This window comes from Polypterus senegalus, chromosome 7 (assembly GCF_016835505.1).
Source record: "Polypterus senegalus isolate Bchr_013 chromosome 7, ASM1683550v1, whole genome shotgun sequence".
NCBI lineage: Eukaryota > Metazoa > Chordata > Cladistia > Polypteriformes > Polypteridae > Polypterus > Polypterus senegalus.
The window spans coordinates 124,864,917-124,888,911 of NC_053160.1; the positions used below are offsets into that span (position 1 = coordinate 124,864,917).

A 23,995-nucleotide genomic window follows, 5' to 3' on the forward strand; every position below is an offset into this window, starting at 1 on the left:
AGTTCTGGTGTTTCAGAAGCGCGTTGTAGGCGCCTGCATTCATTGTATATATCCATGCGGTCTTGTTTTTGTTTTTCTATGGCTGTGTTGTTAGCTAGAAGTCGTTTGCTGACGGCGGCGGATTCGCTTGCTGAAGTGACCATGGCTGCGGATTCGCTTGCTGAATTGACCATGGCGGCTGATCCGGGCTTGGAGGGCTACATTATTAAACGAAGGTGGTATATGCAGTGGTGTGGTCGGTCACGTTTGGGCGACGGTGGTAGTGTGTATGGTTTGCTTGTGGCCTCTGGCATCTGTGCATATATACAACCTGGATTGCACGCTTTACCTCAAGTTTACTTTACAGGTCGTGTTGTGTTGTTTGGGCGCCAATTACTGACTCTAGGAAGCCGTTGGGTTTGACTCTGGGGCTCCGAGGCACAGTGCGTGTGCACTGTCGGTGCTTCTGGCCTCTGCAATCCTTGTATATATACAAACATTACTAAACGAAGGTTGTATATGCTGTGGTGTTTGCGTTCAGGCTGGGGTTGTATTGTGACCTGAAGTTTAGTTTACAGGTTGTGTTGTGTTGTTTGAGCGGCACCTACTGATTCTGGGAAGCCTCTGGGTTTGACTCTGGGGCGCAGAGGTGCAGTGTGCTTGCACTTTCAGTGCATCTGGCATCCTTGCATATATACAACCTTCGTTTAGTAATTTAGATGTACGAAAGCAACCAAATTACTCTTTTTGTGACATTGATCACCTTTCACAAAAAAGTTTCTTTAAACATAATTCTAATCCAACTCTAATTTAGGTGCTTTTTTGTCTGCAGAGTATATATTAAAATTTTTTTTGTTTGTGTACTTTTCCAAGATATTTAATTTTCACCTCTTTAAAAATAACCCTAGTATACTTTATCAGGCACTTGCTGAATTATTGAGAAATACAATTTTTTTGCTGTATAGCATTAATTGCCATTAAACACTGTTGACACATTATCCTGTTTGTAAATTGTGTGGAACGCGGGAAGCTTGTTTGAAAGGTGTGAGGTAATATCATCTTTATAAAAAAAATTAAGAGGTGCTTTTTTCTTTTAGTGAGTGATTCTTTGTTTTTGCAGACAGACTGTAGAGTTAAAGGAAGCTTGCTGTGGGTACTGGACCATACACAAACCAGTTTTGGAAGACGGCTAATGAGAAAATGGATAACACAGCCACTAAAATCAGTAAAGTAAGTTCCTTTATGTGACTGACATGTAAATATTGAATGATAAGTATTGCAGGTGTATCATATGTTTAACAGACTTTGGATATAAAATACTGGAATAGAAAAAAGTTCAATAGTACTGTAGTAAAAGTAGATCTTAATGGTTGTCATATCACTTCTTCTAATAGCATTCTCAGCATGTATACTCCTATCGAAAGGAGTAGAGCATTTACCACTACAGTAATTTACCTAGCAAAAAAAGTTCTTCTTTGCCCTTTAAATTAAAGTTCAGTTAAATAACAGTGTTGGAAAAAACATGTGCATAGTATTTTATACAAGTAAGTCTGGTTTTCTGTCTAACTGCTTATTATTTACATTATGTTTGCTCAGTTCTTCATTGTTGTATATAAAATAGGTTCTGATAGGAAAAAAGTGATGATGAAGTTAATATTATTAAACTGCTGAGCAAAAAGCGACCCTCAGTCATACAGGTATATCCCCTGAGTTTTAGCTATATAGCCTTACAAAAGTAGAGCAGGGCTTTCTCAGTCAACATACAGATTAGCTTTTATTTTACTTTATCAGCATATTCAAACAGCTGAATCTGGTGATTTATAATATTTTAAGTAAGCATATTTAATGTGTTTTGTAATGGTACATTCCTTGAAAGGTTAAGTATACATCACTTACAAAGTTGTGAGAAATTAAAAATACTTGCCAACCTGCGGCGTACCATACACCGCATAATCAGGCTGGCTTTGTAATGATTTTTAAGCACAGGGAGAAAATTAACATTTGAAAAAGAAAAGCAACTTTGTAACAATGCATGGAACGAACCAACACACAATCGTCCGTGACTGAAAACTGGCGGACCTCAATCGCGCCAGACGGAGGGATGGGGGTGCACGGTGAGGAGTGTGAAACGGGAGGAGAGGATAAGAACGTCCATTCAGCTCCCTCTGTCATGCTAGTCTGCTGATATCTCGTTCAGTATGCACTGCCCGCTCATGTGCCCACCTCCAACTCGTCACTTGAGTCATTGTCGTCTTTACAGAGTCCAGATGCACCTGTGACTGTTGTAGACATTTCATTGCTCTGTGCGGTTTTGGCTGGTTTTCTATTGTAACAAAGGCACTATATATGCGCCTGACCTGACACAGAAAGACACGGAGGCACGTATAAAACACAGACTTTATTTTTCTTCACCTGTGGGCGCACGTCTTCCCCGTGACCCACAGGCAATACACAGTCCCAAAACACAAGCAGAATACCGCAACACACTTTTCTTCCACTACCACCACTCATCCACAAGCGTAGTCCTCCTCCTCCTGACCCTGGCTCCTCGAGTGGTGGTGGCTGGCCCTTTTTATAATAAGTGGGGCTGAAGATTCGTCCAGCCAGGCTGCTGAGCCCATGCAGCTCCCCCTAGCGGCCATCCGAGACCCCAACCAGGTTGTGGAGGACTCCATTTCCCATGGAGCCCTGCGGGTGGTTGGGGAATCACTGTCAGCCATGGAGGCTGTCACCAAGCATCCCGGGGGAGGTACTGGAGTGCCCATGGTGGCTCCCCCGGAACATAAGCAGCAGGGGCGTCCCTGCCGGGCATGGGACCCGGCTGTCCTTCACACTATATATAATCCACCAAGACACCTGTTTTATCTTGGTAGAGTAATATATATTGGTCTACTTTCCCCTATTGTATTATTAATATGTAGCCTTAGAATGCCTAATCTCACAGACTTACCACTGTATATAACTTATCCCCACCTTCCCTTCTATATCTATAACCTCAGGCAATTAGATGTAGTAAAAAGACAAGCAGGAGTTAAGTTACACATAAAATAATGTATTACTGATAATATTCATAAATAATAACAAAATGCAAAGTACATTTGAATATTGGCAACAATACAACCTGATAAAATGGTGATGTGTAATTCAGGTGGCACACAGACTTGCAGTTACTTAATGTCTCTAGTTAAGGCATCGTTGGTGCTCAGCTTTCAGCCACATGTCTGTTCAATATGGCTGCTGAGCTGTGCTCTTCATTGTGTTGTCTTCATCATCACAGGTTAGCAAGAGAGATGCTTCTTCCATCATATGTTGGTTAGAGAGAGAGATGCTTCTTCATCATATGTAGGTCAGTCAGAGAGAATGTGGTTGAGCAAGCAGATTTATAGGTTTTCTGTCCAACTCCCTACAGCGAATAGGATATCATGGTACTTGAAGGCCTCTGAGACAAGCCAATTCCAAACAGCCATACCTCAGACCAATGGGTGAAATAGAAGATCTTATCTCCTGCCCCCCAAGACCATATGTTAAGCTAACCTGGCTTTGTGTGGGGAAAACTGGTTTAAGACACATCCCCCCCAAATCCTGTAATAAAATTACAAAGAGACAGTCGTAAAAAGGGGGATGGGGGAAAGCAAACATGAATACCTCTAAATTACATTGGTTTTCCTAAATTATAAATAAAGGCATACAAAACATTTATCAAGTTATATGCAAAATCCCACATCACAACAACACCCGACCACGGTAGTAGCGAGGTGGGAGGGGGGTGGGTACAAAGGGTAGGGATGAAACCAGTGGGAGCGTATGAGTCACACTTAGTGGGAATTCCATGGTTTGCAGCCCGAATGGGGTTCAACGGCTTACCCACACCTCTCTCCGCCGGGTAGACACACTCAATGTCATGCATAATTATTTATTGAATGCTAAACACTTCTGGAAAGACACGGTTGTCTAAAACGGGTTGGTGTGAGAATACAACAGTAAGTGAATGAAAAGATGGAACTCTGGAGAGAGCAAAATACAACACAATGGTGAACCCGCAGCATAACAAACGCCGTATAATTATTTATTGATGGTTGAACACTTCTGGAAAGACACAGTTGTCTAAAAAGGGAGGGTTTGAGGATACAACAGAAAGTGAATGAAAAGATGGAACTCTGGAGAGAGCAACATATAATTGTCCGTGAGTGAAGAAGACGCATGTTTGTCGCGGAGGCGAATTGCTGTATGTAGCGTGTAAAACAGTTTGCTATGGTGCACACGGTCGTGCGTCGTAACCGAAAACTTGGTTTTTAAAGACTGCTTACTTCATTATGTTTTAACCTTAGTTGTAAAGGATTGTTTTATGGATCCCATGGGATACCCCTCGCAAACCGTTTTACACGCTGCATATGGCGACTCACCTCCGCGAGAAACATGCCTCTATGAACAGTCAAGGTGGCTCGGAGGTACATGAGGCCTCTACGACAGGCGAATATAAATGACGCCGTTCCTTCTGTGTCGTCGCGTCCGAGTTGGTGGGCATGGCTCTGCGAGTTGTCGTCATATACAATGGTCTTGGAGTTGGTGGGTGTGGCTCCTCCCTGCGTGTGCCATAGCTGTCTTACTTGTCAGCGGCTTAGTGAATCCACGCCGGAACTTTCCAAGGGTATCTTGCCTTTCCATGGGTGTCTTGCCTTAGTGAATTATATATATAGACTAGCAGAATACCCGCGCTTCGAAGCGGAGAAGTAGTGTGTTAAAGAAGGTACGAAAAAGAAAAGGAAAAATTTTAAAAATAACGTAACATGGTTGTTAATGTAATTGTTTTGTCATTGATATGAGTGTTGTTCTCATATCTATCTATCTATCTATCTATCTATCTATCTATCTATCTATCTATCTATCTATCTATCTATCTATCTATCTATCTATCTATCTATCTATCTATCTATCTATATATGTTGTTCTCATATCTATCTATATATATATATATATATATATCTATCTATCTATATATATACATACCTGCGCTTGGCAGCGGAGAAGTAGTGTGTTAAAGAAGGAAAGAGAAAGAAAAGGAAACATTTTGAAAATAACGTAACATGATTGTCAAAGTAATTGTTTTGTGTATTTGGCGGCAGTGTCACGAAGTTGTTTTCGGTAGCTGCATCAGAAAATGTACCACGCCTGACACGCCTCCTTTTACTGTTTTCTCACAGCTTGATTGCTGCTGTCATATATATATATACACACACATACATACATACATACATACATACATACATACATACATACATACATACATACACTGTGTGCACAATTATTAGGCAAGTGAGTATTTTGACCATATCATCATTTTTAATGCGTATATTCCAACTTCAAGCTGTATTAACTTGAATGCTTATTGGATTTAAGCACGTCAGGTGATGTGTATTTGTGTAATGAGGGAGGGTGTGGCCTAAGGAGATCAACACCCTATATCAAGGTGTGCAGAATTATTAGGCAGCTAGTTTTCCTCAGGCAAAATGGGCCAAAAAAGAGATTTAACTGACTCTGAAAAGTCAAAATTGTAAAAGTCTTTCAGAGGGATGCAGCACTTTTGGAATTGCTAAGATATTGGTGTGTGATCACAGAACCATCAAACATTTTGTTGCAAATAGTCAACAGGGTCGCAAGAAACGTGTTGAGAACAAAAGACGCAAATTAGCTGCCAAAGATTTAAGAAGAATCAAATGTGAAGCTACCAGGAACCCATTATCCTCCAGTACTTTCATATTCCAGAGCTGCAACCTACCTGGAGTGCCCAGAAGTACAAGGTGTTCAGTGCTCAAAGACATGGCCAAGGTAAGGAGGGCTGAAACCCAACCACCACTGAACAAGAAACATAAGTTGAAACGCCAAAACTGGGCCAAGAAATATCTGAAGACAGATTTTTTTCAAAGGTTTTATGGACCGATGAGATGAGAGTGACTTTTGATGGACCTGTGGATCAGTAATGGGCACAGAGCTCCACTCCAACGTGGAGGTGGGGTACTGGTATGAGCTGGTATTTTTAAAGATGAGCTAGTTGGACCTTTTTGCATTGAAGATGAACTCAAAATCAACTCCCAAACCTACTGCCAGTTTTTCGAAGACACTTTCTTCAAACAGTGATACAGGAAAAAGACCATGATTTTTATGCAGGCCAATGCTCCATCACTTGCATCGAAGTTCTCACTGCGTGGCCAGCCAGTAAAGGCCTTAAAGATGAAGGAATAATGACATGGCCCCCCTTCCTCATCTGACCTAAACCCTATCGAGAACTTGTGGGCACTTATTAAATGCTAGATTTACGGGGGAGAAAAACAATACACCTCTCTGAAGAGTGTCTTGGAGGCTGTAGTCACTGCTCCACAAAAAGCTGATCGTCAACAGATCAAGAAACTGACAGACTCCATGAATGGAAAGGCTTATGACTGTTATTGGAAAGAAGGGTGGCTATATTGGTCATTGATTGATTGATTGATTTTTTTGAAATGTCAGAGATGTTTATTTGTAAATTTTGAGGTGTTTGTTTATTATTCTCACTATAACAGATGAAAATAAACAAGTGAGATGGGAAAATTTTCATTTTTCCTTTAGTTGCATAATAAATCTGCACACTAATAGTTGCCTAATAATTGTGCGCACATATATATTCCCCTGATGATGTTCACACTCACATTTTAAAAATAACGTAAGATGATTGTTAATGTAATTGTTTTGTCATTGATATGAGTGTTGTTGTCATATCTATCTATTTTTATATATATATATATATTTATATATATCTGTGTGTATATATATATATATATATATATATATATATATATATATATATATATATAGCAAAATACCTCGATTGGCAGCGGAGAAGTAAAAAGAAAAGGAAACATTTTAATAATAACGTAACATGATTGACAATGTAATTGTTTTGTCATTGTCATGAGTGTTGCTGGCATATATATATACACACACAGACACATATATAAACATATATATACACATATAAACATATATATAAATATATATGTATATACACATATATATACAAATCTACATATATATCTACATATATATATATTAGGTGGGACTCGATTAAAAAATTAATCCAATTAATTAGAGGCTGTGTAAGAATTAATCTTGATTAATCGTATGTAATCACACACGAAATTTGCCCCAAATCGCAAATGTTTTTTTTAATTTAAAACGGTTTTAGTGGGCTTACAGAATCAAATAATAGACATGGACATGAATATTGTAAACTGAAGCTGTTTTAATTTCTGAAAAAAGCTTTTAAACTGCATTTGAATTCAAAACAGAAAAAAAATATCATCCCTGGTTAAAATTGGGCAGACTTAAAAATAAAGTGGTAGTTTAAGTACTTTAAGTACATTTTCAGAATAGTATTGTCTTTAAATAATAATAACCAAAATTTCAACATAAAGTGCAGTTTTTCTTCTTAAAAAATAAGTCAGAAACATAAAAGGTAATTTGACCAGCTTACTCTTTAAACTCTGAGTAACATTAGCCAAAATTATTTTGTACATTAGGCTAAAACAGTGTGATCATTGAACATTTTGTAATTAGATGTATTTAGAATTACTAACGGTCACGGAAGTCCAATGATCCCCAGTAAGAGCCACAAAGTCCGCTTTCTGTAATGCATCTAATTTTGCTTGCTTTTCAGTGTGTACAAAACCATGCTTTTATCAAGGCTTCGCTCGGGTAGTCGAAATGATCAGTCGTAGGAACGCGCTTTATTCACACTCTAACATTTTTGTAGCTGTGATGTGTGCATCAGTGTAATGGATGTACCAGGAAATCATGCATTGACAAAAGTTCCCGCTTGCTTGGAATTGAAAGTGTGATTAAATGCGTTATTTTTAACGCGCTATGGAGTACATGCATCGAAGCTTCTCAGCTGTGCTTGTGCTAAGAAAGGGAAAATTTTAAAAATAACGTAACATGATTCTGCTAACCTAATATTTTTCATACGTCCCAAACCAAGGAGATGCGAAGGTAAAATGAATCGGGTAGCGCAGACATAGTCAGTACATCCCTCTCGAATCGAACCTCGAATGTCGGCGTTAGAGGCTTAAGACTCTACAATTAGCCACAGCGTGTGGCTTGTCTATGCTAAAGTATGTATTGTAGATCGGGTATATATATACATTTATATATATACCCGTGTACCAGTGGAGAAGTAGAAGTTATGAAAAAGAAAAGGGAACATTTTAAAAATAATGTAACATGATTGTCAATATACAGTAATTGTTTTGTGAGTGTTATTGAATGTTGCTGTCATCAAGGATTTGATTATCATTATTTCTTTCAATCAGGCTTGTATTTGTAGGATGTGTTCAAGTTACATTCCGTGTTTGTCAATCGTTGTAAAGATAAGAGGTTTCATTCATCGATTAGTTCCTTACTGCATCAATAAACAGCTCGCCTTCCTTTTTATCTGTGATGTGACAAACTGCATGCACGGGTTTTTTTTACACTGTCTTCCTTTAGCAGGACATTCACTTTTTCCACCGTGTGCTTTGTTTCCGCAGTAGCTACACTTATGAATATGATTGTATGTATAAGACGCTTCATATTTTTTTGCTGCCTTCTCAATTGTGTAATTCGGTTTTGTTCAGCACTCTTTGGAACTGTTGCTTTTGTCTGTGCACTGCGCCAGTTCACGGAGCCGCTTGGTGTTCTTGCATCGAAGGTTCCCAGCTGTGCTGGTGCCATCTCGTGTAATGTCAGCTAAGACCCGGCACTTAAAAGTTTCTCTCGCAGTTTCAATGAGTTTGTGCCAAACACCACCCTGACCATCTCATCTTCCTCTGCATAAGCACAGTCCTTCACCCGTGAACATTTACCGGCAGTGTTTGTATTGGATTGCCGCTGATGGACGGCCTTATATGGGCAGGCACTAAATTACAAACGCTAGTGGCAGCCTGTCTATGAACTTAATTTAATATAAAGTTCACACCATGCTTTGTTTCCGCAGTAGCTGTACTTATGAATATGCTTGTATGCATCATTTGCTTCATAATGTTTTTCTGCCTTCTCAATTGTGAAATGGCGTTTTGTGCTCATCGCTGTTTGGAGTTCTTCCTTGTTCTCTACGTACTTACGTAGGAGGCGTGATGATGTCACACAAAACTCCGCCCCCACGGCCATCTCCAACTCGACTCCATTACATTATATGGGGAAAAATAGCTTCCAGTTATGACCCTTATGCGTAGAATTTCGAAATGAAACCTGCCCAACTTTTGTAAGTAAGCTGTAAGGAATAAGCCTGCCAAATTTCAGCCTTCTACCTACACGGGAAGTTGGAGAATTAGTGATGAGTGAGTGAGTGAGTGAGTGAGTGAGTGAGTGAGGGCTTTGCCTTTTATTAGTATAGATTTTAAATGAAGCATAATATAAACTCTTATTAAAATTGTTATTTCAGTTTGTTTTTTAAATTAAACCTGTGATTCCTGCATCAAGACATGAACATGCAGTGATTTGTTCATTTTTGCAAAACTAACAAAATGCATGCTGAACAAATTGGCATTTTGCCTTAATAGTAAATGTATAATTTGAATCATTTATGCCTTAGTATGGTGCAGCCTTGCTAATCAATCTAGGTACACAACCACGATAACACAAAGCTGTGTTGCAGATAATAAAAGGTAGAGCTGGCAATCTGGGATTTCAGGGGAAAATCATGGCTAAAGTTTGAATTGACTAAAGACTATTTCATTCACACGGTTTTAATCACTCATATGAGAGAGGTTAAATTTGAGTCCCACAACACTACCTTTTCCGTGTATTTTTTCCCCCAGAAAAAAAAACTACCTCAGTAAATGTTTTAGAGCAGGGGTCTTCAACTAAAATCTATCGAGGTCCAGTCAGAGAAAAGGTCCAATCCGTCTGAAGATCATGTTGTCTAACTATTTAGTATCATGTCTATTTAAGTAGCCTAATAGTTGTATCAACATCTGCATGTAATTAATACTAGACTTTCAAATCAAATTAGTTTAGTACAATTCATAATCCTTTTGACAATATTTATTTTCAAACACAGAACTGAACATTTATGTATGACTGCAAATATGTACTTTTTTGTTCTGTCAGTGTATAATTTCTTCTTTAATTTAATAAACAAAAGTAGGGCTGCACTTCAAAATAAGACAAAAATAAATTATGAAAACTGTGCATGCTTAAATAAAGTGCTAAACTTCAGAAGAATACAAAAGGAATGGAGAAAAAGCTTAACATTTCCCCTTTTCTGTTTCACATTTTGACTCAAGTCTCAACCAATTTCACAGATAACAAATCTCAACACATCTTAACAATGTAACAGGTTTAAATGCCCATTTTCTTCCCCTCTTATATTCATTGCCACACTTTTTTGCTCAGTGAGAGAATTGAGCTCTAGCTTGTCCTGCCAGGGTTTTAAACCTGGGCTTCAATGGAGTTTTTTTTTTAATTTGAGTGGGTATGTTCGTTCAAAATCTTTATGCTTCGTCTCATAATGTCGTTTCACATTGGCACTTTTTACAAGTGCCACGGTTTCTGAACATATGAGACACACAGGTTTAGTGTTTCCAGTGGGAAGTATGAACAGAAATGAGTTTGTCCATTCTGGATTAAATACCCTATTTTCGCTGTCCACTTTCCTTCTTTTAGAGAGCCATTTGCTCCGTATATTTCTGTCCCTTTCGCCGTGTCACTCGTCTCTTCTTTATCCAGTACAGTCTCACAGTATCTCTCAGTAGTCTTTATTTTTATCGCTACATTTCTTTCGAACGTTTCGGTTCCTGACCTTGCCTCTAACACACGTTTCACTATCTTTCTTCTTTTCGACCGTATCTCTGAAAAATCCCTCCTCTGTTTGCGTACATGGATTCGTAAAACAACGTTCACCGACTAGAATCCGCAGACTTGATTGGATGAGAGGTATCACATGAAATGGCTTAGCGCGTATACTGTGTATTTCCTCACCATTACCGTAAAGATTACAAAAGCTGCGCCGGGTAAAAATAGAAGCCCCATCATGTTTAAATGATAACCTTTTGTTTTGGCTGTAAGTCAAGGTCCGTATGAGACAGCTTTGCGGTCCGGATGCGGACCGAGGTCCGCCTGTTAGTGACCTCTGTTTTAGAGCAAGGCTGCATATATGGCATAAAAGTGGATTAGTACATTTATTTTAAAATATCTTTATACAGAGTTCTTGGGGGTCAAGTAATGATTAATTAATTGTAATTATTACTATTATTACTTTTACTAAATCATTTTCCATAATTGTAAATAATTTTCCACAGATATCTTCATAACCAGGGACTTACCTATATGATGGGAAGAGGAATTTCAAATGTTTTACATGTCTACCTTATGTTCTGATGACCGGGGATGATCTCCACCTCTGGTTGTTATTTTCGCCCTGACTCTCTTGCACCCAGCGTGGGAAATAAACCATACTTTATGCGGCCTAGGGATATGCAAGGAGAGTCTGTACCAACACATATGTTAATGGCACACATATGCAACATTAAAAAAGGCCTTTTGCATCTGTTACATCATTAAAATAGTTTCAAGTTTCAAAGATTTTATTTGCCAGTGGTAAACTAATTAGAATTGATAATCGGCGGACTTATTTTTGGTTGCATTTGTGATCATTTTAGTTGCAGTCTGGAGCCCTGGCGGGACCACGGGCTGGGCGACTTGGAGGTTGATTCTGGCCCACATTTAGACTGCAGCCTGAATTAAACGCTTAACCCCATTGCATTAATCTGTTCCACAATTTTAAATCATAATTTGCTCCCCGTGGGAACTAAAATGTTGCAATTGACGGATTTCAGTAATGAATCACCTAAATACTTTTAAACTTGTTTATTTGGTAAAAAACGAGATGAGTCCAAAGTAATGGTGAGGCAGAATCTCAGTTTAGTTTTATTGTTAAGAATTAATCTTCAATAGTGAATTTATTAATTCCACTGTACTGTTCAATTTACTGTTTTAATCTGTTACTTACTTTGCTTATTTTTCATAGAGACATTACCCTGCGGCAAGAAGCAATAGAAGAAATTTTGTCATCAGAATCTAGTGTCTTTCCACCCCTTCAGGCTCTTTTCCGCAAACTACCAGACCTAGAAAGGGGTATCTGTAGCATTTATCACAAAAAGGTAAGAAATAAAAAAAAAACCAAAAAAAAAACCAATAAAACACTGTTACAAATGATTTTGTTTAAGATCAATATTTCTTTGCAAAAAAAAATTCTTAGACTACATTCTCAGGAGAATAAAGTGGTTAAGAATTCATTAAAGGCTGTAAAGAGCAGTGTCACATGAGAGTAAATTCTAAGAGTAAGATCTGTGTTGCTGTTCTTCTTGGTAACAGGATGTTATATACCGTTAGGTCCATAAATATTTGGACAGAGACAACTTTTTTCTAATTTTAGTTCTGTACATTACCACAATGAATTTTAAATTAAACAACTCGGATTCAGTTGAAGTGCAGACTTTCAGCTTTAATTCAGTGGGTTGAACAAAAAGATTGCATAAAAATGTGAGGCAATTAAAGCATTTTTAACACAATCCCTTTATTTCAGGGGCTCAAAAGTAATTGGACAATTGACTCAAAGGCTATTTCATGGGCAGGTGTGGGCAAGTCCGTCGTTATGTCATTATCAATTAAGCAGATAAAAGGCTTGGAGTTGATTTGAGGTGTGGTGCTTGCATGTGGTCAAAGGAGCTCTCCATACAGGTGAAAGAAGCCATCCTTAAGTTGCGAAAACAGAAAAAACCCATCTGAGAAATTGCTACAATATTACGAGTGGCAAAATCTACAGTTTGGTACATCCTGAGAAAGAAAGCAAACACTGGTAAACTCAGCTACGCAAAAAGACCTGGACGTCCACGGAAGATAACAGTAGTGGATGATCGCAGAATCATTTCCATGTTGAAGATAAACCCCTTCACAACAGCCAACCAAGTGAACAACACTCTCCAGGGGGTAGGCGTATCGATATCCAAGTCTACCATAAAGAGAAGACTGCATGAAAGTAAATACAGAGGGTGCACTGCAAGGTGCAAGCCACTCATAAGCCTCAAGAATAGATAGGCTAGATTGGACTTTGCTAAAGAACATCTAAAAAAGCCAGCACAGTTCTGGAAAAACATTATTTGGACAAATAAAACCAAGATCAACCTCTACCAGAATGATGGCAAGAAAAAAGTATGGATAAGGCATGGAACAGCTCATTATCCAAGGCATACCACATCATCTGTAAAATACAGTGGAGGCAGTGTGATGGCTTGGGCGTGCATGGCTGCCAATAGCACTGGGACACTAGTGTTTATTGATGATGTGACACAGGACAGATGCAGCCAATTGAATTCTGAGGTTTTAAGAGACATACTGTCTGCTCAAATCCAGCTAAATGCAGTCAAATTGATTGGGTGGCATTTCATGATACAGATGGACAATGACTCAAAACATACAGTCAAAGCAACCAGGAGTTTATTAAAGCAAAGAAGTGGAAAATTTTTAAATGGCCAAGTCAGTCACCTGATCTTAACCCAACTGAGCATGCATTTCACTTGTTGAAAACTAAACTTTGGACAGAAAGGCCCACAAACAAACAGCAACTGAAAGCCGCTTCAATAAAGGCCTGGCAGAGCATTAAAAAGGAGGAAACCCAGCATCTGGTGATGTCCATGAGTTCAAGACTTCAGGCTGTCATTGCCTGGAAAGGGTTTTCAACCAAGTATTAGAAATGAACATTTTATTTCCAGGTATTTAATTTGTCCAATTACTTTTGAGCCCCTGAAATAAAGGGATTGTGTTAAAAATTCTTTAGTTGCCTCACATTTTTATGCAATCTTTTTGTTCAACCCACTGAATTAAAGCTGAAAGTCTGCACTTCAACTGAATCAGAGTTGTTTCATTTAAAATTCATTGTGGTAATGTATAGAACCAAAATTAAAAAAAAGTTGTCTCTGTCCAAATATTTATGGACCTAACTGTAGGTCTTGCTTTTCCGTTAAAGGCATAGCAGTATTATTTCCCCCTTCAAGATGAACGAAGAAAAGAAGAATGAGTAAAATCAATGTTACACACATATGGTCAAAAAAAAGAACAAACAAACAAAACAATCTTTTTATTCTATAAACTTCAGATTGCTTTTTGCCATTTCTTAATTACATTTTGGACTGTGGAAAATGCTATCTGGAAGATCTTTGAAATTTTTTTTATAGATTTTCCCCAATTTCATAAGCTGCTCAACTGCTGCAGTTACACTTCATTTTAGTTTGGTTTTGCCTTCTGATTCTCTCCAAATGGACAGCTTCTACACCGCATACAAACATGCAAGAAACATTCCCAATTATGTATGCTACAGTGGGAAAACGTACATGCAGCCAAACCATTGGCTGTTTTAAACTGTCTCTGTCCTTTCTTTACTTTATTTGGTCTGCCTTATCAGAGACACCATTGATCTTGAACTGAACTGCTGCTTGATAAATTATGCTATGGGAATTTTCAGGGTTATTTCTTACTTCATTGTGTTCATATGAATTTCTAGTGTGTGATTTGGGAGAAACATGAGGTTGATTTTGTGAGTAATAAAGGAAGTTAATTATGCAAAGGGAAAACCTAGATTGTGTCTTAATTCAGCAAAGCTAAACATAGGCCCTGTAAGTCCTAAAGTTGGTAATTTCTTGTTAGTGTTTGTAGAATTTCTTTTTACTAAGATTACGTAATTATTTCTTACACAGTATTTAACTCATTGAAGCAGTTCATTAATGGCACATTAGAAGAAACATAATTACATTTAATTGAAAATTATTTGCAAGTACCATGTTTAAAAATGAAAGCAAATAATTGTGTTTAAACAATATCTCCTTAAGGTAGAATATCCATGTTAGAATAAAAAGGCAACAGTGTCTTTTTCTATTTTTTTTCAATTTTACATTCATTTATTTCACTTAGTGTAAAAAGACAGTGGCACAATTGGCATAGTGCCACATTAACACAGTTATCAACTGTTTTAGATTTTGTCACTTTGTTTGAAAAAATGAAGATGCAGAAGCTGCTGAATAGTGATCAGTATTTCATTTTTGTTATTTATTTAGATGTTTGGGTTTGTTAACATGATTTAAAATTACCTAGTATTATAAGGAACAGCAATTTGTGATAGGAAGGAAAATCCTGTTTCTGTTAAGTTATGCATCTTCAATTGTAATGCTGTCTGGAAATTAATTTTGTGTATATTTACATTGGAAGAAATTAAAATTAAAGTTTTATTCTCAAAGCATAAAATACAGTGCATTATGTTATGCTGTCTTGTATATACAATAAAAGACACTAAGTTAGTGGACATTTTTAAGTATTTTTTTTAACTTGTGGTGATCAAGTAGATCTTAAATGTATTGTATTGTTTTATTCTGTCCTTGGACCCCAAAATATGTTAAGGTGAGATGGTAGTGTGGACAGATGGTATCTATCTATCTATCTATCTATCTATAATATATATACACTATATAATATTTATATATATAATATATATATATATATATATATATATATATATATATATATATATATATATATATATATATATATATATATATATATATATATATATATATATATATATATAGCAGTAGTTTCAACACCAGAATTTACAATAACTCTTAACAGAGCAGGATTGGGGATAACTTCTAACTTGTTTCAAATGTAATTACACTTAGAAAGGAGGTGAACTGTTTCAGCAAACTGAAATTAATAGGTGATTAGATTGAAGTGTTTTAAATAATGAAAGTACAGTAATTAGTACAGTGAATACTAAATGTTACTTTTCAATGAATTCTTCAGCAATTTCATAAGGCACAGATGAAACTTTTGCACAAATATTAGATAGATTTTTTTCACACACAGAACCATAGATGCATGGAGTAATTACTACATACTGTGGGAAAGGAAGGCTTTTAGGAGCCTTCAAATGTTATTTTTGGAAAAACTGGGTGAACTTTCACCCTTGAAAGCTTTTTGGTCTGAATGGCCTGTTCTCTCTAAAATTGGTCAAATGTTCATAAAATAAGTATGTCTGTAACAGATTTTGTCAGTAAAATGTATTGCCCCCTTGGTGTTTGTAAAATGTCCCCACTGGGTTGTGTTTTTCAGTGTAACACACAGGAATTCTTCCTTGTAATCAGTGCCTTGTGTCGCCTAGAAGTGGAACTTCGATCTCTTATGCCAGCTACTCAGTCTCAGGTGCAATCTAACCTAATTAAAGACCTCATTCTGGATATCCCCAAGTTATTAGCTCCTGCACATGACTTCTTAGCCACCATAAATGAAAAGGCTGCAAAGTAAGTGTGCTTTTGACAAACTGCTTACATTATTCTTTTGTATTATGCTGATAAGTGATTACATTTTTTATATGTGATTGTTTTTATGTATAAAAATACATCATAACATTTTCTTCTCTTTCAGTGTTGCAAGCAAATTTTTGTGGTTATCAATTAAATTCTGCAGTAGTGGTATTGGGTATTGTTTAGAAACAGAGAAAGTAGAATATATTGAATGTATTGGAGCAGTAGTTTAGTTTAATTGCACATTCATTTTTTATATAATATTGAAATTAGTTTCTATACTAGACAATAATAGATTGTGGTCTCACAAAGAGCATAGTTCTCTGCTGCTGTAGATTTCCCTGTTTTTTGGAGCATATTCTGTAAAAGACTACATTTATGATTCATTACTACACTGGACTAGAGCATGTGGCATATGGCAAACCATGTATTAATTTGTGTTGTTATCGTAGTGCAGTGGATTGTACTGTAGCCTGGTGTGCATTCTCCCTTTGCTTTAATAAACTTTCCTCTGAGTACTCCAGTTTTTCTCCCAGATATCCAGAATTGTGTTCTTTAGATTAATTGAAAATTCTAAACTGGCCCCAGTGTAAGTGTTTGGGCCCTGCTGTGATCGACTGGTCCCCTGACCATGGCTTTTTGCATGTTTTGCACCCAGTCCTGTCAGGATAAGCTCTGTCCCCAGTTACCCTGAATTTGATTAAACAGGTTAAATGTAGGGGTATTCTGACAACACCTTTGATGACATTATACTGGACCTCCAATAAGCAGTTAAATACATAGTATAGTTACTGACCTTTATATTTCTGCCGTCCATGTTTTTATTTTAAATTTGTTGTAATTTGTTAATTTTTATAAATACATGTAAAAAAGCGAGTGATTGCAGAAGCCAAAGGGACAATAATTATTAGTGCATAGCTGTCTGATTGAATAATGGTCAGAGAATCACTTTTTTGATGTTAATGCAAGAAAAAAAAAAGGTAAAGGTTGGAAACAGGCACTGATACATCGTGTTTCCGCATTCACCACACGACGAACAACCTGGATTGGGACCCGAGTGTAGCTGTGCAACTGGGGGCACCTCAGCACCACACTGGAATAGTGTGAGGTTTTTTTTTTAAATATATATACAGTGGCTGGAGTGCCAATCCTGCCACTAACCCCCAAGTTTTCCCTGGATGCAGATTAACGTCATACCCAGGACAAAGCAATTGCAGGTTGAGGGCCTTGCTCAAGGGCCCAACAGTGTAGAGTCACTTCTGGTGTTTATGGGATCCAGACCATCAATCTTCTGATTACTGATGCAGATTCCTAACCTCCATGACATTAAATATAATTTTGAAAGTGGTACAGATCTTTTACAGTTTTCATAATTCTTTTTGAGAAAGAAGCTGATATTATTAGTAATTGTCTGTATGGTTCACAGTACAGGAGTTAACTTTATCAATACTCTTGAACTCATCGGTAACTGAGATATTTAAAGGTCAGTTACTCAGGATGAACACCATTATAGCCAGTCCATCACATTGCACCACAAGACCCATATACTTTACATCTATGGTTTTCACTTATTTGTCATTCAGGGAAGATCACTTTAAGTGACTTGCAAGATGTTCAGAGATCCTCTGGATGCAAATATCAATATCCTCTTAACAAGAGTTAATGATCTTGTTTTCAATGCATTCTTCTGAAGAATGTACTGTAATGTTGTAATGAAGTGTCCATCCCCTAACAGGGCAGCAGTGTGGCCAGAAACTGTGGATCTCCTTGTGTATCTGAGGTATATTCTTCTTGAATGTTTTCCAAACAATTCTGCCTTTACACAGTCCATTTCCTGGGGATTTACTTTGTCTTACCTTTTCTATTTTGTGTTAGGATGAGGTTTTTTAATTCTGTAACTTTGAAGCATACTGCCTGCATTTTGGCTACATTCAAAAGGCAGGTCATGCTGTATAACTGGCATTATTTAATACACACATGTAAAGCAAAAGGGGCAATACAGGCTGAATCTTCTTTTTGTGATTATCATGTATAAACATATTAAGGCATTATTGTGTACCATTTTTTTAGGGTTGGTGATAAAACTGAGCTGTTTGTAGACCTGAAAGATTTTCCTGCCATCAGGCAAAGGAAAGCTGAGATACAAGATGCTATTTCTGAGATTCTGGAGCACCGAAGACAGATCCGTTTGGTCCTAAAAAATCCTTCCTTCAATTATGTGACTGTATCTGGACAAGAGGTATAAACACTCAAAAGAGTTATTTTACTTTTTAAAATCTTCCATCATGTCTATTTCACTCTAATGTCAAAGGGTGTTCATATATAACTCATTTAGTTCTCATGTTTTCCTACTTTGGCACTAACTCTCAAAGAGTGAAAGCTTTGAAAGATAATGTGTGCTATATTAGAATACACATTGAAAGTGGATTTTTTTCAATGTGAATTGTAAGTGGTTTAAATGCAAAGGTAATCTAACAGCACTTTAAATAAAGTTATACTTGGTCTCCATTAGGGAATCCATTCCAGCCTGGGATTCCCGGACATTTTTCATTCCCACCAAGCTTGCATATATAACGTGTAAAAGTGTAAAATCGATCAAGAAATAACAGAGTTATAGTTGAAAATAATTAAGTGACATGGTTTTTTTGCCCACTGTGTAGTGTGTTGCCCATTAATTCAGTCAACAACAGGCCAGCAGCAGTCAGTCTCCCGGCTCAGTGGACTGGGAGGAGTCCGCACTCTGCAGCTCACGAATGCTGGGACGGGGTAGACTTCATTGACGTCTGTCAGACAACAGCTTTGAACAGCAACTTGAAATTGCAATGCGTCAGTCTGTTGCATCCACATTATCAGTGCCAAGAAACTTGCCATCACAAAATGATGACAAGAAACTGGATGCATCAGTAAAAGCTGAAATGGCGGTGTTTCAGTGCAGTGGCAAGCGCGGGCATCGTTTAGAACAAGTGTATCAGTATCTGATGACACTGCCATCTACTTCAGTGGAGGCAGAGCGTGCTTTCTTAGTGGCTGGTGTACTCTGGACGAAGGTGTGCTCTCTCGCCTAGACGACCGCACACTAGAAACGTTGTGCTTTCTACGCTCTTATTACCGCAACTAACTAGATACATGTACTTATATGACAGCACAAACTGCTTGTATATAAGGTTAGTCTTTTATTGGTGTCAACATATTGCAGTAGTTTTATTAAAAATAAGTGTCTGTCGTTCTAAATCCGTCCACATGTGAGATGCCCGTGCACTGTGTCATCCCTGGGCACCCGGGATTCCCGAATTCCCGAGAATGGATTCCGTAGTCGCCATCAAGTAATTATAAATGAACAGTCATAGGTAAAAAAAAGTTACAACTCAATATCTTTGCATTCAGAACTGAATGGTAATGTATTGTAAAAATGCCTTAAAATGTGTATTGCTATTAAGTTTAGTGCTCTGTGTGTTCACTGTCTTTATAGCAGTGTTATAATTTCTTTTAATACCTTTAATTCTCCTTGTAATGAAAAACACAAGTTTATATAGATATGTGATTGCTGCTACTTATACCTTTAATAACAAATGATACTGGCACCTTGGAAAGTTCAGTGAGCAAGTATTTCAACAAGTGCTTCAACAAGTACAAGAAGAGAGATGTATGATGTTTTCTAGGTAAACTTAAATTACCTAGGTAAACAAACTCCTGAACACCACATACTGCAACGCAATTCCTAGAAATACCATGGCTTTGGACACTCAAGCCATTCTTGATGAATACCAAACAATTGCAATAGTTGTTTTCTTCACACTAGCATGCTAAATGTAACATGTTTGAATATATTACAGCATTCAAATATATTTTTTATAAAATAAATTGCACATTGAATAACAAATTCTATTTATACACGTAAACTGCAGAGATAATCACAATTTTCAATAAAAACCATGATATTTTTGATTTATTATACCAGACTTTGATTTAATGGTAAGCCTAAACAGCATTGTGTAGTAATGTCTTAAGAATAAAAATGAGGCCTTTAATATTTAGCTGACCTGTCTTTTGTATTTGGCCAGTGTCAAAAAATGACAAGTAAAATTTGGCATCTTGACCTAATATCATTTAGTGGTTTCATCAGATACCATTGGGGAACAAAACAAACCAACATCTGCCACCTGCTCAAATCCGTGAAGATTCAGGAACATTCACTGAGGTTTTTCCATCTGTCTTACATCCATCAGTCTTGTCTGGCTCATCAAGCCACTTCTGGATTCCAAGTTGCACTAAAAAGTTATACTTGTTCAGTGTAGTGATGGTCCTGAGAATTAAGAATTATCTGCTTATTCTGTGCTGGAAATGGGATATTTCATTATTTTTTCGGATCAGTAAAATGAAAATAAAAACCGTAAATGCATTTGTAAAAGGCAAGAAAATTATGCTCTCTCATTAACATTTGTAAAACATTTTCTAATACATAAATCTGTTTGTGATCAATTCTTTATTGAATCGAATGAATATAAGAAACAGTTATAACTTATTTTGTATTCAATATAATAGAAAAGGAGAAAAAGCCAACAATATTCTTCACCCACTCTAGCACTGTAATTATAAATTAAACAAAGTTGAAAAAAAACTTAAAGAATACATGTCAAGATTAACAGGGAAGGGGATAAAAACTAAAACTGAAGGACAGCAAAACTCAAATACTGAGAAAATGAAAGAGAATTAAAAAAATAAATAAATAAATACAAATGGCTTGTCTAATTTCCTGCATCACTAACCCCTAGCCACCTGGCTCAAACCAAATACATAGCTGACACCACTTCTTTATACAGGAGCTGGATTTTCAAAATAAAGCTAAGATTTCCAGCAAGAGGTCAAAATCAAGATGGTGGCCAAGGAGAAATACTTGTGTTGTATAAAAAATAGAGAGTGCAGAGAGGATCTAGTGAGGAACAGTGATGGATTGATATTAATAGCTAGGATTAATAACAGAATTAGAGACAAAATGCCAAAAAGATGGAAGAGGAGAATAGTTCCAAAACATGCAAAGGAAAGTAGCAGGAATATTTAGGGAGCAAAAACTGCAGAAGAGGTTGGCGTAAGATATAGGTGATTTCATAAATTTAAACTGTATATGCAGATGATAAGAATTTTTGGAAGTAGTTTGTCAAGTACATACCAATTTGCCACACTTACAGGGTCAGGATGATGTCTAGTACAGCCCTCTCATACCACCACCTCTGCAACAGATGAGAGCCATCTAGGGGAATGCCGCTGTATGTGGCACACCACTACATAAAGTATGGAGATTGCGCACACCAAAGTAATCTTGCAAATTAGGGTAAGCTATAGATCAGGTATCACTGTAAGGAAATTAATGAGTTCTCCAAACAAGCTTGTGAACCCAAAGATTCAGAAATAAAAAACTCAGTAAAAAGGTAGCCGAAAGGACAGAGAAAAAAGGAAATCCACAGAGTCCAAAGACAAGCAAGAGATGAAAAGTTTTAACAGGATCAAATCACTAGACAAAGTTTGAAATCCAAAAGGAAGATCAAAGAAGTCTGAGAACCTGATAAATTAAGGGGAATTTTCACTTAGAATGTGGAGATAGTTAGCAACAGTAATACAGTAATGTTAAAATATAAGTACTAGCATGTCTAAATAAACTAACTAACTATTTTGGTCCAGAATGATGTTCATTTGGTGCAGGCCCAGAACATATGACCCAGTGAGGCTGGGTTTTGATTGCAGCGTTCGCAGGTTGGATCTTGCCCTGGAAACATTTTGGAGAGTTTTAGACGAGACAGATGTGCTTGATATATAATTTTGAGTTGAATAATTGTATGCTTTGCGCATATGGAGCTCGAGTGAGTTCTCTGCATTGCTACTTTCCACTCCTTTTCTGATATATTAATTGAGAGATCTTTTTCCCAGTGTCCTCTTGGATCTTTGAAAGGGAGGGACTGTAAAATGATTTTATATATTGCAGAGATGGTGTCTGGGTCCTATTTTTTCCAGCATAGATGAGAGTGCAAGATGAGGCAAATCGGGAAGGTTCTGTTTAACAAAGTTCCTAATTTGAAGATAGTGAAAGAAATGTGGAGCTGGAATGTTAAATTTGGAATGTAATTGTTCATAAGATGCAAAGACGTTGTCTATATAAAGATCTCTAAGCAAGTTAATCCCAAATTTTTTCCAGATATTAAAAACTGCATATGTTTGCGAAGGTTGAAAGAGGTGGTTCTCTTGCAAAGGTGCCACAGATAAAAGCTTCTTCATCGTAAAATGCTTTCTACTTTGATTCCATATTCTAAGTGAGTGAAGCACATTTGGGTTATTAGTATATTGGCGATAACTTATATTTATTGGGGCACAGAGCAGGGAATATAAAGAAGTACTGCAGGATTTTATTTCTATTGCGGACCAATCCTGTGTTTGTTCTTCTATTTGTGTCTAGGTTTTTATAGTTTGTATGTTTGCTGCCTAGTAATAAAACTGGAAGTTAGGTAAAGCCATGCCACCTTCTGCCTTTTGTCTTTGTAGGGTCAATCTTTGGATACGTGGATGTTTTGAGTTCCAAATAAATGAGGTTATTGTTGAATCTAATTACTTAAAAAATGATTTATTGATGTATATTGGGATGTTTTGAAATAAAAAAGGAGCTTAGGAAGAATATTCATCTTAACCGTGTTAATTCTTCCAGCTAGAGTGAGATGAAGGGTTGACCATCTGTGCAAGTCTTGCTTAATTTTTTCCATGCAGACGGAGTAATTTTGTTGATAAAGAGCTTTATGTTTACTTGTGATGTTTACCCCTAGGTAAACGTTCTGCAACGATAAAAGGTAGGGTATCTAATCTAATATTATATGCTTGAAAATTAACTGGAAAGAGTACACTTTTATTTAGATTAATTGTGAGACCAGAGATCTTTTGAAATTCTGTGAGTGCTGTTAAGACTGCAGGCACAGAATTTTGTGGATCTGATATATACAGTACCATATCATCTGCATATAAAGACATTTTCTGTTCAAATCCTTCTCTGATAATCCCGTTTATCTGATCAGTATTTCGACAGTGTATTGCCAGTTGTTCAATGGCAATTGCAATTAGTAGCGGTGACAAGGGGCATCCTTGTCTGGTACCATGTTCTAGTTTAAAGTAGTCCGAACAAATGTTGTTGATACTAACTGAAGCTTCTGGATTGGTATACAGTAATTTGATCCATGCACAAATGTTCGGGCCAAACTCAAATTTCTCCAATGTAGTAAAAAGGAATTTCCATTCGATCATGTCAAATGCTTTTCTGCATCCAATGATAATAATATATAGATTTTTTTTTTTGTTTTGGTGACTAGGGAGCTTTGCCCCCTGCTTGCTTCGCATGCCAAAAGGAGACGCTTCCGCTCCTCTGAAACCAAACTTAAACAGTTATACGATGGGAAACAAATACATTTTTTTAACTCCTCTTTACTCGATCAGTTCTTGGCTTGCTGCTGCTCTTTTGCCGTGTGATCTGCACTTCACTTGCCTACCCCTTCCCTCCCCTCTGCCAGCGCTACACACTGCCATGCCGTGTGATCTGAACTTAGCTCGCAGACCAATCACCCCCCCCAGTTGTGAAGATAGTGGCTGAATGCACACCAGGGTGACACAGTCGCTCTTCTGAA

The 23,995-nt window shown here is 37.2% G+C and overlaps 1 protein-coding gene across 5 annotated transcripts in view; it reads left to right on the top strand.

The window, feature by feature from the left end:
- The window catches only part of msh3 (mutS homolog 3 (E. coli)), a 351,434-nt gene that overhangs the window by 111,009 nt on the left and 216,430 nt on the right, over positions 1-23,995 (top strand). For all 5 annotated transcript variants that reach the window (XM_039759260.1, XM_039759261.1, XM_039759263.1 and 2 more), the window contains exons 12-15: positions 1,100-1,209; positions 12,017-12,149; positions 16,150-16,337; positions 18,411-18,579. In XM_039759260.1, coding sequence (XP_039615194.1) covers positions 1,100-1,209; positions 12,017-12,149; positions 16,150-16,337; positions 18,411-18,579 — 600 coding nt within the window. The remainder of the gene's footprint in view (positions 1-1,099; positions 1,210-12,016; positions 12,150-16,149; positions 16,338-18,410; positions 18,580-23,995) is intronic.